At 41.1% G+C, this 16,986-nt stretch overlaps 1 protein-coding gene across 2 annotated transcripts in view; it reads left to right on the forward strand.

The window, feature by feature from the left end:
* Window positions 1-16,986, forward strand: part of ITGA8 (integrin subunit alpha 8) — a 191,783-nt gene that overhangs the window by 153,252 nt on the left and 21,545 nt on the right. For both annotated transcript variants that reach the window (XM_028114140.1, XM_028114141.1), the window contains 3 exons: window positions 1,226-1,331; window positions 3,285-3,443; window positions 16,042-16,170. In XM_028114140.1, the coding sequence (XP_027969941.1) occupies window positions 1,226-1,331; window positions 3,285-3,443; window positions 16,042-16,170 (394 nt within the window). The remainder of the gene's footprint in view (window positions 1-1,225; window positions 1,332-3,284; window positions 3,444-16,041; window positions 16,171-16,986) is intronic.

Raw genomic sequence — 16,986 nt, forward strand, 5'->3', positions numbered from 1 at the left:
CTTTGACCAAGAGCATTTGAGATGTTTTCCAATCATTTGTGGTATACAACCCAAAGAGTTTATCATAATTTTCCAGATGAGGAAATAGGGACGCACAGAAATTAAATTACTTGCCCTTGGGTCAGTATTTAGCCCAATAAATTTTGCTTTCTGCTTTAGAAAGAGATTACTCAGAGGGGAAAATAAAAATAGCATTTGAAGTTGCTAGAGGCTGCGTTAATTACTGATGCCCTTAAAAGGGCATTTAAGACTTCTGATTGCCAAAAGAGGGATTTTCTGTTGACATTACTTTCAGCTGGAGGTCTAGGAATTCTTTTAAAGATACCGTCACCTAAAAATTGCTAGAAAAGCATTGTTCTTTTGAGAAGTATCCTTTTTAAGATTATATGAGAATAACAATTTGGTTTGGAACCAGCTTTTAATGTAGAATAATGCCATGTACTGCATTGCATTCAGCCAGTGCTCACTTTCTAGGTGTAAATTGTAGGCAAAAAATATGTTTGTGTCATGTTAATATCCTACTTACATGATTGCATCATTTAACTGTCTCTCTGTCTCTCACCCTTGAGTTGTCTAGAGGACAACTCTAGAACTCGATCAGGCTTTATTTTGGCTCTGGGCCTGGCCTTGGGGGAGGTATGGCTGCATTAATGGTAAGCAAAAGAAATCTAAGAAGTAGGAATATACAAGTGGCCACCTTTCTACTCTGAAGTATTTAATTCAAAACTACATTTCTTCACAACTCAACAGAATTCTAGATTTTTATCCACAAAAAAGTCCCATTTCTTGATATGGCTTGAAGCACCGATTATATATCCTGTGTACACACACACCCACACCCCCCCACACACACACACACACTCTTACACTTACACGGGACCTACAGATAGATGTATACATTTATATGTCTATATGTTAAATTATCTCAACTCAGGGATGCTCTCTGCTCTGCCCCCTAGTGTCCAAGAGAGGAGATACTATAAAACAGTCAATCTCTGAGCTAGAAACCAGAACTTAAAAGCCTCGGGGTAGATGTTTCAGATCCCTTACTATTCCTTGAGTTATTTTGCTGAGCATCACTTTCAATACCTTTTTCCGTATAGACGATATCTGTTCAAGTAAATTGCGGGCCCCCTTTTCCCATTGCTGTTAGCGAACCCTACGCTAGTGAAGCATTCTTCACCTGTGTCATCACCAGCAATTAACAAAACATTCTACGTTTCAGAGTATCCCACCCTCCACAGATTGTTCTGCCCATTCATAACTGGGAACCGGAAGAGGAGCCCCGCAAAGAGGAAGGAGTTGGGCCATTGGTGGAACATATTTATGAGGTAGCTTTTATCTATCTTAAAGTTGTGTTAGGGGTTTATTCTTACGCTCTTTACCAATAAACTCTTCATAGCATTTTAAAAGACACCGATCCAAGATCTGAGCTTTATATACTGCTTGGATTTGTGCTGTTACGCTATCATATTGCAGTGGGGGGGAGGGGGTAGAGTATGAGTCACTTGCTTTTTAGTGGTGAGAGCCATTATGTAGTGAGAATATTTTATCTTGTTACTGTTCTCTTTTAAATGTTCCTTACATCTCTTTTTTTTAATGTTTGGACAGCCTAACCATAAAAAGGACTAGCTCCCTGGACTTTATTTTGCCTCTTCCTACATTTTCAAATATCCTTAAAATCTACCCACCTCTTAAACTGAAAGTCACCAGCCAGAAGGTACCAGACAGAGAAAATTTTATGGATTATTCGCTATGTACAAAAAAAAACCCCACACATATAACACACACACACACACATGAATAACTTATTCTGAGATTTGAAATAGTCCGTTGATTAATAAAATATTTTCCAGAAACAAACCAGAAGCTCATGAAAAAGCCATCTTCTGTTTGAGGTCCCTTCTTATTTACTGCTCTGTATCCCTTTCCTCTGTAACTCATTCCACTGACCTAGGAATCCTGACTGTGACTTTCATCTTAAGCTACAAGGGACATGAATAGCATTCTCTAAGGTTAACAATGAAGTCATTTCAAAACTGATGAGCTGTGTACATATGTGGGAAAGAAGTGTCAACTCCTGCATAGCATCAACATGAAAACCTCTGTCATCTGCCCAACCTGTGGTTCAGAATCAGAAGCCCCATCCGCAGCTGGATCAAAGCTTTGCCCTAAGCTCTCTTGATAGCAAAAGGATAACATAGTCCCCAAGGCCACTCGGATTAAGAACCTTGCTAGAAAAAAATGCTGTCAAATAATTTATTAAACCTTGTGTGCACCGGTTTCTGTTTAAGAATGGTGAAACTTTAAAGTTTGCAAACATATGCAAACTCAATCATTCTCAGGGCAGCCCTGCTTCTAATCTTAGCATAAACAGATCATAAAATTTTAGGGTAATAATCAGTGGTGACAAAAGCAATCATCACGTGTTTCCTACATGCTATTCTCATGTCTCAAAATATCCTGTTATCAGTGGATGCCATGTTGTTTTGATAATGTGAATTAAATGAGCCACCTAATAAGCAAAACCAAATTATAAATTGTTTTGTTGATCATTATAATTATCAGAACTGTGAAAAAAAAAAAAAGACAAAAGTTCCCTGCTAACTTTGAAGTGAATTTCCAAAACCACAATAAATTTAAATACATTTCATGATTTTCCCAAGCTGTTTTTGTGTCCTGTGAGTACAGGATTCATGTGTTTAAAATGCTCATCTCTTTAGGAGATGTGGCCTCTCTTTCTTTGATATTCACTGATTAAAATAGAAGGAGCTCAGCTTTGAAATGCGCACTTGAAGTGAACTGTGGTGAGCCTGGACTATCTTTGGCATTTGATGGATAACCATTTTTCCAGAGGGTGAAAGAGAGTGCGTCGCATATGGTTGCAACTGGCAAGTCAGTAGTCTGGGAAAAGGCAGATTTCAATGTAAAGAACGAATAACTAGGTTTTGAAAGAGTATCATTAAAATTGCATTTCTACTCCTGCGATTAAATGAATATAAATTTTAGGTAAACATCGCAATGATCAGACATGGTTAATGTGTTCTTTGCTAAGGAGATCTGCCCTCAGAGATTCACAGAAGCAAGAATCCTCTCTGAGCAAAAGCGCCTCTTGTTTTCGGAGCTCCTCTTGCTTATATAGATTGTATTTTCCTATAGCCACCATCATAGCCCAGATGCATTAAAACCCAAAATACGTGCTTTTTAGAATGGGTAGGAAGTACATGGAGCTTTATTTCATCTTCCTGCCTTGTCCTGCACCATTACTTGTTCCTTTCTTGTAGCTGCACAATATTGGACCGAGTACCATCAGCAACACTCTTCTGGAGGTGGGCTGGCCGTTCTCTGCCCGGGACGAATTTCTCCTCTACATTTTTCATATCCAAACTCTGGGACCTCTGCAGTGTCAAACAAATCCTAATATCAACCCACAGGATATAAAGGTAGGAGCCTGGTCTAACTAGCTGTTTTGCCTGTTTTTTATAGCAAGGAAAAAAAATTAAAACTGTGGTTTATATTTTTTAAAGCAAAGTAATTAAGAATAAGTTATTTCGGTGATAATCTATACAGCCTTTTCTTTTAGTTTTATGGTTAAAATGCCAGGTCTTGGGGCACCTGGGTGGCTCAGTCGGTGAAGCATCTGCCTTTGGCTCAGGCTGTGATCCCAGGGTCCTGGGATGGAGCACTGTCGCTGGGCTCCCTGCTCAGCGGGGAGTCTGCTTCTCCCTCTGCCCCTCCCCCTGCTCGTGCTCACTCGATCTCTCAAATAAATAAATAAAATATTTTTCTAAAAAAATGCCAGACCTAACTTAAAATGTCACTCCTAGAAAACTTAAATTTCTCTTGGTTTTATTGTTCATGGTAACCTGTCATTTATCTAGCCTATTTTAATAGATACTTTTGCATATGGTTTGACTAGCAGCACAATAAAACCAAAATCATAAATAGACATGTCATGTTTTGGAGAATTTGTGCAAAATTCTATTTTTAGAGTCCTTTTGGTGCATTGCCAAAAGATATAAGGATTTCTGCCAAGTGGGCTTTTCCAGATGTTGCCAATAGCAAGTGGTGAAATGCGATAATTTTCCAAAGGCCATCTCTGTGCCCCAAGAACCCCCAGACTGAAAATTTCTGGACCCCATGCTTTAGCGCAGCTTATAGAGAAGCCGAGAGCTTTTCAGATTCTCAAGCTTATCCAATCACCTGGGGGTCTCGTAAGAGGCAGGGTCTGGGGGCCCTAAAACTCTGCTGCTCTACAATCCCCATCTGACATCCACACTGCTTTGCTGGTCACGGACTAGCCAGGAGCTCAAGTGTCCAAGGAGCTGATCTCATTCAGATCAAGATCCAAATCTGGCTTTAAGTTTTTTCTGGGAAGAAAAGAACATAATTAGCATAAACCCTTGAAAATGTCACATTTGAATGGAAAAAAAAAAAAAAACTTTTTTACCGGATGTTATCCTCAAAAGAGAACTTTATTTAAGAATCAACATTGTCTAGTAGCTCAGGGAGACAGTGTCTCTATTCGAGATGGAGCAAAGAGCAGGCTTCATGAAATACTAACTCAACCATTTGGAACGCAGGTCTGCCTCTACTCTAACTGCGGGCACAGGGACATTGCCGGTTATGAAAGGCTTTCTTCTTCAACCCAACATGGCTTCTAGTCCAAGGGAGGAAGGCTGAAAGGGGTTCAGTATGAAAGGATTTATAGGACAAGTCTCCTTCTTTATGGAGAAATAATAAATAAGGTCACAAAATTACTTAAAATACTTCCTCCCTGGAAATTTTTTTTTCCATTTCCTCTCTCTTGGCTCTTCATTGAGACGATTTTAATATCTTCAAGGACAGTAGCTTATTATAAAATAATAAATAGCTTATTATAAAATAAATAAAATAAATTTTTATTTAATCAGGGGGCGTCTGGGTTGCTCAGGCGGGTAAGCATCTGACTTTGGCTCAGGTGCCCCTAAGGCTAGTAATTTTAAAAAGTGCCACTTAAGGGCGCCTGGGTGGCTCAGTTGGTTAAGTGACTGCCTTCGGCTCGGGTCATGATCCTGGAGGCCCCGGGATCGAGTCCCACATCGGGCTCCCTGCTCAGCGGGGAGTCTGCTTCTCCCTCCGACCCTCCCCCCTCTCGTGCTCTCGCTCTCTCTCATTCTCTCTCTCTCAAATAAATAAATAAAATCTTTAAAAAAAATGCAACTTAATTATGCTCCCTTTATAAAACTCTCAATTTGTGGAAATTGAATATAACAAGATTTGATTACAGTATGAAGGAATAGCTCCCCAAAATGACAAATGATAACAGTTCATGAATTCTTGAAATTCAGAATGATGAAACGTTTTTACTTTCAGGTCCTCTGAGTACTTTTACTTATATTTAGTATGTATAACCCAGAGAGTCTAAAAGAGCTTTTTATCAGTAAATATATTTTTAAAATTAATTATCAGTATATTTTACATAAGCAGCTACCAACAAATTGAGAACACTTGAAAATTATTTTCTTCTTAAGATAATTTATTGGTGAAGTCTCCATAAATTCACTTGGCAATTTATTTCTTCCTAGATAATACAAAGCTAAATAATCAATTCTCTGTCTTAAATATGAGTTGGAAATTAGTGAAGAATAAATTATTTATTGTATCTAGTTATCTTCAATGGAATAAGTCTGGGAAATTTTTTAACTTAGGTATCAATTTCAGATTCTTGCATCAAATCTGATTACTGTTTTTTATATAGATATTTAAAGATAAATATAGTTTTTTTAAATATAGATATTTAAAGATACATATCTGTAGTTTTTTTTTAACTTAGTTCTTTAAGAAGTAGAGAAAGGGTAGGTTTAATAAAAGGAACAAGGAGGCAAAATACATTCATATGGGCAAAAAGTAAATCCTAGTAGGACGAGTGGGTGGCTCAGTCGTTAAGCGTCTGCCTTCGGCTCAGGTCATGATCCCAGGGTCCTGGGATGGAGTCCCGAATGGGGCTGCCTGATCAGCAGGGAGTCTGCTTCTCCCTCTCCCTCTGCCCCTCCCCCCTGCTTGTTTCTCTCTCTCTCTCTCTCTCTCTCTCTCTTTCTAATAAATAAATAAAATCTTAAAAAAAAAAAGTAAATCCTAGCATTCGATCTTACCCACTAAGATAAAATTTCTTACGATTTGGTTCTACAATTTCTTTATAAGCAGAGCAGTGATTAGTGAGTGCCTCTTGAAACATCTGCGTCTATGAGCAGGTCTGCAGGTCTTTTCTGAGGATGCTCTAAGGCCCACTGGATGAGCCGCTGACATATCCCAGACCAGCTGCATGCCTGTCAGAGGGAAAGCTCCCACCTCAGCTTTCCCGAGGATCCTCTGGAGGATTTTCAAGTTCTCCAGCATGTTTGCCTCCCCAGCCATTCAGCTGATTTCCCCTCAGCAAAATGCTTTCTCTTCAGGTCACATATACCTTTTTGTCCACCCCTCCTCCCGTATATATTTTCATTCCTCCCCCCCCCCCCCACTTAACCACTGAAAATAGCTCCCTCCTTCACTGCTTCTTTGCAGCTCCCACCAATGTCTAAGGAAATGTGCTGATGAAAAAGCAACTGTCCAGAGTTCCTTAGAAGCATTTTCTAGGCCACCTGCTCCAAGGAACCAATGCCACCAACTCTAAAACCTTTAAAATTCCCTGGATCCCTTCTGCAGAATCTCCACATCTCAAAATAATTCCTCACATCTGCCTAATTAAACCTATCAGCATTTAATAGAATTAATGTATTTAACACAATGTGGGAGGGGTTCATAATTTTTAAAAAAAATTACTCAGAGAGCAACCTCTTGGCTTTGCGTTTTATTACAAATACATAGTTTTATTCATCAAAGCCATATTGTAGATAAAGTAGGGTTTTTTTGTGGGCTGATCTGAAAACTGAGCCACCATTTAAAAGATTGTCTCTAAAGAGAAATGCATTCTGAGTGCCAAACATCTAGCCTCAAACCTTCTGAAATATGACCCATCTGTATATTGAACAGGCATTCCAAATGTGACGCTCCTCACATAAGTCTCCAAGTCCGATTAAGGCCGGAACGGGATTCACTTTTCACAACACTGACTGGTACAGCTGAGTTATCCCACCAAGTGACCCTAATGTCCCCAAGATCTGAATAGCAGACTACTTTTGAAAGCCACCACCGTGAACATAGGAAACAATGGGCCAAAGTTCTCACCCACACGTACCTCACTTGCTGCCCAAATACAGAGCATCAGTGACTAAACTGGGGACACACTCAGATGCCACTAGAAGTTTGTGAGTTTTTTTATAAGGATTTTAAATTAGTTTTCTTCTATTGTCACTTACCATAAAATGGATACAAATAGATTAATCTGCCAATGGAAAACTGATAAATAGCTACAATTTCCCCTGTGACTTTATCCCACTGAAATACAGGTCACCTGCCTTGAAATAAGGCAAGAGTTTAAAGAAATGAGGACTTAAGTACTCATGACGTTTAAAAATATGATCTGGGAAACGGTGTCATTGAGACTGAGAAATAAGCATGTCTGTCCATGGCCTACCCATGCTGCTCTATGTTATGTACTATGATCGTTTGTTCTCAGCCTCATATCAGGTTTTGTGGGGATTCATTTAGCCTGCTCTGTTGCCACTGTTCAAACACCCCAGTGAAGGTAAATAGCACGCGTGGGTGATGGGGTTCGGGAAAGGGGGGTGAGCCGCCCGGCCCCTGGTGGTGCCCGGCGCACGCAAGCCGGAGGGTGGGACACTGCCTTGGGGACATTCCCTTCCGCTTTCCTTTTTGCCTCCCCGTGAAATGACTGCTGTCTTTGCTTTTCTGTTCCTCCCATGATGGTTTCATGTCATCAGGTTCACTTCTCTGCCTTCTATGAACACAGGGGCATGAGCAGATGGCCATGAAGGTTCTGCCTCCGGGCTTCAGAGATAGAGGATTTTAATGTGGCAATTTCGGCACATTCTGCCATCCAAAACATTGTGAGACAGTCAACTGTCTGCAGCATTCTGGCCAATCCATTAAATCTAATTCATTCCAGATCCTTCTTGAAATAAAATTTTAGAGTCGAATAAAGTATTTCTCAACCATTCGAAAGGCAATAAAATAATGATTTCCAACTACCCATTATCTTATTTGGGAGGACTTTATCCTGGGATTTGGAGAGTCTTCCAGACAGGCTGTGATCTCTAGATAAGATGTAGTTGAAAAAGCCAACGCTATTAAGGAACCAAAGCTGCATAAAGAGTAAAGGACTTTTTTTTAAGTTGGCAAGGTTTCATCACCAACAGCCAAGCGGGAGAAGTGGGAGAAAGGGCTGTGGGATGTCACACTGTACCCAGGAGGGGAGGACAGGCGAGGTGTTGGCTTCAGCCTGTGCTAGGATCACAGGACCATGTTCTGGGCCCCCACACTCAAGGAAGGAGCCCGAGGTCCACATGATGTGACAGAGGCTAGACTAGGGCGACCTTAACAAGAGAGAAAGCCAATGTTGCGTAAAGAACGGGCTTTGGAGCCATGGAAGGCAGGAGGTTCCAACTGTCTCGAATGAGACCATTCTCACAGGAATCCCAAATTACAACCAGATAGTACAAACATGGAAGCAGAAACACAGGTACCATCCACCAAGCCCTGCAATTAGTTTTTGGGTTTTTTTTTGTTTTGTTTTTTTATGTGTTTAATCGGTGAGCATGCAGACTGTGGCTTGACTTGGCAAATTTGCATCATTTTGTCTTACCCTCGAGAGAATTTTTTTCTTCATAACTGCCTCCATTTACTTATTGCTCCTTATTAATTCAGAATGCAGGGACTTGTTACAGTTCGAAACCCACTTGCGTTCTCTCTCTCTGTCTCTCTTTCATGCACCCCCGATAGAGGACTTTCATTCCCCTTTTATTTTTAACAGTGCCTATACGTCAATTTTTCAGCCATCAAAGGGAATACACTCTCCAGGGTCCATTTCTCTTTGCCTTATCTTCTCTTTAAAATGGTCTTCAGATTCTCCTGTAAATTTTATTTTTATTTTTTTTAAGATTTTATTTATTTATTTGACAGAGAGAGACACAGCGAGAGAGGGAAAATAAGCAGGGGGAGTGGGAGAGGGAGAAGCAGGCTTCCTGCTGAGCAGGGAGCCCGTTGCGGGGCTCGATCCCAGGACCCTGGGGTCATGACCTGAGCTGAAGGCAGACGCTTAACGACTGAGCCACCCAGGCGCCCCTCTCCTGTAAATTTTAGTATATAAAAACACATGTCTAACAACTAAGAAAAGCTTCAAAATCCCCAATGGAGTGCATCTATCCTTAGCCCCTGGAAAGAAAACTCATCTTGGTTCAGGTCATTCCAGTGGTAGCTCGGATGATCTACGAGATGTTTTCTGGTGATTTTACGTGGTCCTTTGACAGTGGCAGTGTCTGCCTGCAGATCTCAACTCCAGGCATCAAAGATAACATCGCTGCTCAACTGAAGCAGCTGTACCACATCCTCCAAACCCACGAAAGCTGGCAGCCCATGCAGTCCACCCCCAGCATGCAGCTACCCCCGCCTGCCAGCCCAGTAATCGTGAATGCGATCTTTTTTTTACAATATTGTACATATCGGTATTTTTTATTACTCAGATTTAACCAGCTTTTAAACCTCTTCTTTCTAACAATGTTAGTGGCCTCTAATTTTCCACATATGCCTGGCTTTTAAAGTTGATTTAATTTATGGAAAAATCACCCTTCATGTTCCCCCTTTCTTTCTTAAACCTCCCAATGTTAGTATAATGTAGGAGAGGGAGATTTGGCCTGGGACTTTGGACACCAACGTTCTAGCTGCAGTTCTGCTTCAGTGGTGTGATCTTGAACCACCAAGTCATTTCACCTCTAGGCTTCAGATTCATGACTGTAAAATGAAGGGGTTGGAACAATGCCTGAAATAACGCCACTTAAAACTCTGACCTGATGACTTTATTCTTCTTGTATAAGGCAAAACTGCCTGGAACAGAACCCTTCTGCATTGTTCTTGCACCACATTTTTTTCTTGCTTTCATTACAGTTCCCTCAAGTGAAAAAAAAAAAAAAAAAAAAAAAAAAAAAAAAAACGTGGTTTGTTTGGTTTTTTTTCTCTCCAAATCCTTAACGTTTATGTCTTAAAGAAAATTACATGGTAGACTGACCTCCTGGGTCTGTCTCTACTTCGATTTAATTATAGACAAAGAATTACATGAGGGAAAGCCCACCATCTTTTGTGTATTAGCAATACCTGAAAGCCAAAGACAAACCACAAACCAGAAGAGCATAGTATGTGTTGTGTTTGTTCAGGTTCAAAGAGCCCTTAATCTTATTGCACCCAACTATTTTCTTCAAAAGTTTTATTTCCAGCGGTATTGCACATTCCAGCCAGGCAGTATTCCTTTAGCTCATAAATTTAAACCTATCCCAGAGTGAAGAGTTTGGTGAAGAGTCATGCAAATAGAAAACTCCTGTTGGAGTCCAAAATCTGAGTAGCAGCTGGGGAAAGAACCGTATTTACTAACAATTGTTTCCTTATTGCAGAAAAAGAGCAATTTTCGTATTTGTTCTGAAGAAGATACTTGAGTGTTCACCACCAGCTCCTCAGAGCACTTAGCAAATTGTTCTCTGAACTGAATGCCTGCCTAACATGGGTGCTAAGAGGCCCTCACCTCTAAGGGTTTCAGCTTAAGGAAAAACATGACCTGCAGGTTCATGATCAATTGTGAAACAGGCTCTGAGAGTTCATCTAGAAAACAGGCTGCAACTGTTGTTTACATTTCTTGGATAACTTCTTCCTTGTTTTTTGTTTTTTGTTCATTTTGCTTTTTGGGTTTTGTTTTGTTTTCTTTTGTTTTATATTTTGAAATAATTTCTGGAATGCCACTTCCGAAAACTGGTTAGAAAGCCTTTCGAAGACTTTCTCAATGTGGCGTTTGGGAGGGACATTCTTCTATCTGCAAAACAATATTACTAAAAGGAAGAAGCATGTTTTCTCAACCCCTGCTGTGTAATACGTTCATTCTCTGGCTCAGAGTAAGTCCTGTGTGTTACTGAGAGACTGCTCATAAGTATTTGTAAATGATGATGTACCAGGGGCCCCCACAAACGTGGTCTTCATCCGTACGCAAGCTGCATCTGACACCACCACACAGGAGGCTGAAGAGCTGTCTTCTCTTCGGGCTATTATTTTACCATCACTGCTACAACTACAGGAACAAAGGAACATCCCGTAGGTCCATCCAGCACCTTTTCCCTGTAGTTTGGTTATGTGCAGAGTTAATTCTGTAACATATCTCCCGGTGAACTATAAAAAAAAAAAAAAAAAGAAATTACACATGAAAATGTCAAAGCAAAAACCACACGCACACGCACACGCACACACACACACACACGAGTATGTGATAGAAAATATATAAGGGAATCTTAGAGATGTTCACAATTTTCTATCTAAACTCAAATCGCAATCTTAAGCTATAAGGGCATTTCTATCAGATTCTCCACCATTGAGGATCCTTGAACAACTCTTTGGCTGGCACTCCTTCCTGACCATGGTCCTGGACTATTCCAGCATCCTTGGGGCTGGCCCACACCTCAGTGTCTACGTACTTCATCAGCCCAGTGCTGTGAACATCACTGCTAATTACCCCGTCCCTGAAATATTTAAGTGCACATCCACGCCTCCAATTCAATCTCCCGTTTTTATAACTTTCTCACTTCCTCTGTTCACGAGACCTTCTCTTCCTTGATAGAAAACTTTCTCCGAGTCAGTTAACCACCCGATTCTCAAGACTGCCAAGCCGGGAATCCATGATGAGTTGGCTTAAACATTCTTTTATAGGTTCCCTTATGTAACCCTCCCTTCTCCCATGTCCTTCCAAGTCCCTGCCCTGAAAATCTCCATCAGGCACACTCCCATAATTTGGCTTCTCTGCCCCTTCGCCTGAGGGCACCAGGACACACTGATGGTGGGAAGTGCTCACTAGACAGCCGGTGGAGTGTGGAGAAGCCCCCTCTGCCATTTTGATTCGTCTCTTCATTTGTTTCTCCAAACCTTCACTACTGTTCTCGGACTTCCCATCCAGCCTCCCTAGCATCACTGTTAGTAGGTGACCTCACAGCAAGAGAATCTTCAAAGGATCCTTTCGCCATTCCAAATCCCAACTCCCACCACACACGCACACACACACACATGCACGCACGCGCACACACGCACGCGCACACACACACACACCCCTCTAATTGTCTCTTTCTCATCCCCAAGTCCTGTCCACCACCTTCCAGGGGAAGGAGAGCTCTTCCTCCGGTTCCAAATTTAACTTGCTACATCAAGTATGCCCTGTTTCCTATATTTTCAACCTCTTCTCCTCTACTGGTTCCTTCCTTGGATCCCAAAAACTTACTTAAATTTCCTCCATCTTCAAAACAAAGAATAAGCAAATAACTTATTATAATTATTAATTTTTTTATTTTCATATTAAAGAGTATTAAATGCCCATCAAAAGAATATATCAGGCAATATATAAAAACAGAAGAAAAATTTTAATTTCTAATAATGTCTCCACCCATTTACTGTTATATTTCCTATTTATTTGTGCATGAATTTTTTTCCACTTCACTGTATATTGCCGGTGATTAAGGATCTCTTTGAGAATCCATAATACCATTATCATACTTGAAAAGAGGTTAGCAAAACTTCTACCACTAGTAATATTTACATGACTATTCTCCCAGATTTTGTTTCATTGCTATATGTGCAAGGTAAATATACGTCCATTTTTTTTATTTTTTAAAAAATGCAATCTTATTATATATATGCTATTTTATAACCGGCCTGTTCCTCTCACTAAGATCTCGTATTTTTCTAAATTACTATGTAGCTTTACATCATTTTTAAAAAGTGTCCAGTAGTCTTTTGCATAAATGTCATAATTTATTTAACAAATTATGAATGCCCACAAAGTTTTATGTTACTATCCCGTTTCCATTATAAATAGCAACTAAGAACATCCATGTTTTATTTTGTTTTCTTTTGGTGCTCTCTTATTTGGAGGACATGGCTGCATCTCATCTCTGAGCCATGGGGAATTGCTTCAATATGAGAATAAGATAAAGATTTAATTTTATACTTTTTCAAATAATTATCCAATTGTCTGAATGCATTTACCCTTTGGCTTCTGCAGATCAATTTCCACCCATACCCATCCCCCGCTCAGCAAAAGGCATCTACAAATTCTTTTTTCTTTTTTTTACATTGAGGTATAATGGACATACCACGTATTAGTTTCAGGTATACAACATGTTTTGGTATTTGTATACATTGTGAAATGATCACCATAGTAAGTCTAGTTCACATCCCATCACCACACAGAGTTACCAATTTTTTTCCTTGTGATGAGAACTTTTAAGATCTACTGTCTTAGCAACTTCTAAATATACAATACAGTATTATTAATTAGAGTCACTATGCTATACTTTACATCCCTAGGACTTATTTATTTTATAATGGGAAGTTTATACTTTTTGACCACTTTCACCCATTTCAGCCACTCCCCAGGACCCCCTCCCCCAAACTGTGGCAATCACCAATCTGTTCTCTATGAGTTAAGGCTTTGGTTTGGGCTTGGGTTTCTGGTGGTCTTTTTTTCTTAGATTCCACATGGAATTTGTCATTCTCTGTCTTAGTTCATTTAACATAACGCCTACAAGGTCATCCATCCAGGAAATCCCATCCAGGATTTCCTTCTTTTTTTTTTTTTATTTTTTTATTGTTATGTTAATCACCATACATTACATCATTAGTTTGTGATGTAGTGTTCCATGATTCATTGTTTGTGCATAACACCCAGTGCTCCACGCAGAATGTGCCCTCTTTAATACCCATCACCAGGCTGACCCATCCCCCCACTCTCCTCCCCTCTGATTTCCTTCTTTTTTATGTTTGAATAAGTTTGGGGGTGTGTGCATGTGCGCACGTGTGTGTGTTCACCACATCTGTTCACGATCAGTGGACACTTAGGCTGCTTCCATATCTTGGCTACTGTAAATAAAGCTGCCGTGAACATGGAGATGCATATATCTTTTCAAGCTAGTGTTTTTGTTTTCTTCCGATGAATACCCAGAGCGGAACTGCTGGATCATATGTCCATAATTCCTTACATGACAAATTCAGTGACTGCTTTTAGTCGTAATTCTTTACTCCTCTACAGGATTTGACATTCTTAGTCACTCCTTTATTTCTGCAACTTTCTTTCCCTTAGGCTTCCCTAGATTCCCACTTTCCTGCTTTCCTGGATTGGGTCTTACATCCAATTTCTCCTATCTCACGTCTCCTCACTGGATCTTCTTCCTCTCCCTGTTTCCCAAGGTTGCCTTGGATGTTATATATGACTCTATGCTTATCATTTTACATGTTCTCACTGGGCAACTCAGGCTGTTCAGCAGGCATTTACAGCACAGCTTGGTGGGTGCTGATGGGGGAATAGAGCTACCACTTGGAAGGTCACACAGGGGCTCGGGAATCATCCTGCTGCACGTCAGGAGTGGACAGCAGTTCTGCACGTTGCTGAGCAGGGTGTGGGGGGCTCTTGGCAAGAAATGAGGCTGGAGCAAGTAGGCTGAGGCCAGAACACGGGCTGTGCACAGATACTGAGGAATCTGGACTCTACCTTTCTGTTTATCCAGTAGATTTTTCTAGGGTCTTAGGACATGCTGGGCATGATCATTCCATTTTCTGTGGTGCATCCTACATCTACAAATATAGGAATACCTTTCTTCACCCCACAGAAATGGGCATACTATCACTGACCCTGTGACTACAAAGAGAACATGTGTGGGGGCGCCTGGGAGGCTCAGTCAGTTAAGTGTCTGCCTTCGGCTCAGGTCATGATCCCAGGGTTCTGGGATCAAGCCCCATGTTGGGCTCTCTGCTCAGTGAGAGCCTGCTTCTCCTTCTCCCTCTCCCTCTACTGTTCCCCCTGCTTGTGCTTGCTCTCTCTGTGTCAAATAAATAAATAAAATCTTAAAAAAAAAAAAACTTAAAAAAATTTAAAAAATAAAAGAACATGTTTGGGGGACTTGGGGTAGGGGCAGAAAATTAAGGTTCTATATTCAGTCAGTCTAAACTGAAAAATTCTAATGGGGTATTATGTGTGATTTATGGGCATTTCAAAATATTTATTCAGCTATCAGATGTACCCAGCATGGAGCCTCAGATAAAATCGTAAGTTCTAGAACACTCGCAAAACAAACTGAGGGCTGAAAACAAGCTCCCTTACAGCACAATGTTCATGTGGCATGCTTTGGAAAAGTCATTTTTATTAGAACACGATTCACTCTTGAGGGACCATTTCTTACAACTTCAGGAGCGTGGGGCTCAGGCATGCTGATGTCGGGTCCTCGACTACATCTGTTTCCCCAGCACCTCACTTTCCTGCCTCCTGAGGATCCGTCCCACCACACAGAATATTCCTGAGCTTCGCCAGCACCGATGTGTGAAGAGAGAAAAGTAACAGGAAAATAATGACTCATGCTTGAAAAGTCACTTCCTTCTGGGGAAATCACTTCTGCTTAAAATCTGACCCTTGGGCGCCTGGGTGGCTCAGTTGGTTAAGCGACTGCCTTCGGCTCAGGTTATGATCCTGGAGTCCCGGGATCGAGTCCCACATCGGGCTCCCTGCTTGGCGGGGAGTCTGCTTCTCCCTCTGACCCTCTTCCCTCTCGTGCTCTCTCTCTCTCAAATAAATAAATAAAATCTTTAAAAAAAATAAAATAAAAAAAATGAAATCTGACCCTTACAAGATAAACTTTCCAGGAAGGCATTCCCCATCCTTCAGGAGCTCCTATGGTTGGAGAACGGGAAGCCTTATCCCTTGTCCATGCATTTCATTGTGTGATTGAACACACTGCTGGCAAAGCAGGAGGGGTCTGACTTCTCTTGTGACTCCTAGCCAGCTGAGGGGGAAAATGCCTGGTGTTCAAGGCTAATGAAAAGGTAATGAGCATTTATGAGACTGACGTGCTATCTCTTGCTTTCTCTTTGCAGCCCGCCACCCCCCCAGAGGACACCCCCGAGCTGAGCGCCTTTTTGCGAAACTCGACCATCCCTCATCTTGTCAGGAAGAGAGACGTGCGGATGCCGGAGCCCCACAGACAGAGCCCCGCAAAAATCTTGGTGAGTTATCCCAGTGTGCGTACATCCGAGAGGAAAGACCGGATTGGACCGAACCCCCCAAACACAGAAGGTTTGAACTTCGGCTGTTTCTCCGACCCATTCAATGCTCAGATATGCCTGCCATGTTTTGCCAGTATGCCTTGTGAGCCACCAAAGCGACTCTTCCCTGCATTCAAAGCCATATTTGCATTATAGTGTTTTCACTCTTCTAAACGTGCCATGCAGGCCACATTAGAAAAATAATGATAAAAACCTAAAACACGGCATGCAATGCATTTGCAGAACACAAAGCTCCTGCTGTGAGCCCATTCCTAGACGCTGAGCTCTGGCGGGGTGGGGGGGTGGGGGGTGGTCACAAGTGTCCCTGCATCTCAGACTCCTCTGCTGGTCCAGAAAGGACGAGAATGGGGTTTTCTGATTTCCTGGGCCCAAATCCTGCAGAGTCTTAGCACGGGGAGCTGTGGTAGATCTATCCTGAGCTTAGTCAACCCTTTGCAAAACTGTGGAGAGCACTCAAGAGTCCATATTTTCAGTTCAATTCAATTCTCTTCCCTCGTTCCAAGGTGAATGTTAATACCACCAAACTCTACAATTAAGAGACTAAAATTAAAAAAAAAAAGAGGCTAAAATGTTTTGTTTTAATGTGCCTTGAATATGTTCTAACATTCATAAAAAGTTTCAAACATGGAAATGGACAGAAACATACATCGAGCACGTCTAACTTATTCAGTTAAACTTAAATCAATAGAGCAATGTTTATTATAATAGAAGTACCTAAAGTTACCTGGCAAAAAGCTATGGCAGGGGACAGATTTT

Source organism: Eumetopias jubatus, unplaced genomic scaffold (genome assembly GCF_037043125.1).
Source record: "Eumetopias jubatus isolate StellerSeaLion01/CBP00866 unplaced genomic scaffold, mEumJub1_p1.0 scaffold_8, whole genome shotgun sequence".
NCBI lineage: Eukaryota > Metazoa > Chordata > Mammalia > Carnivora > Otariidae > Eumetopias > Eumetopias jubatus.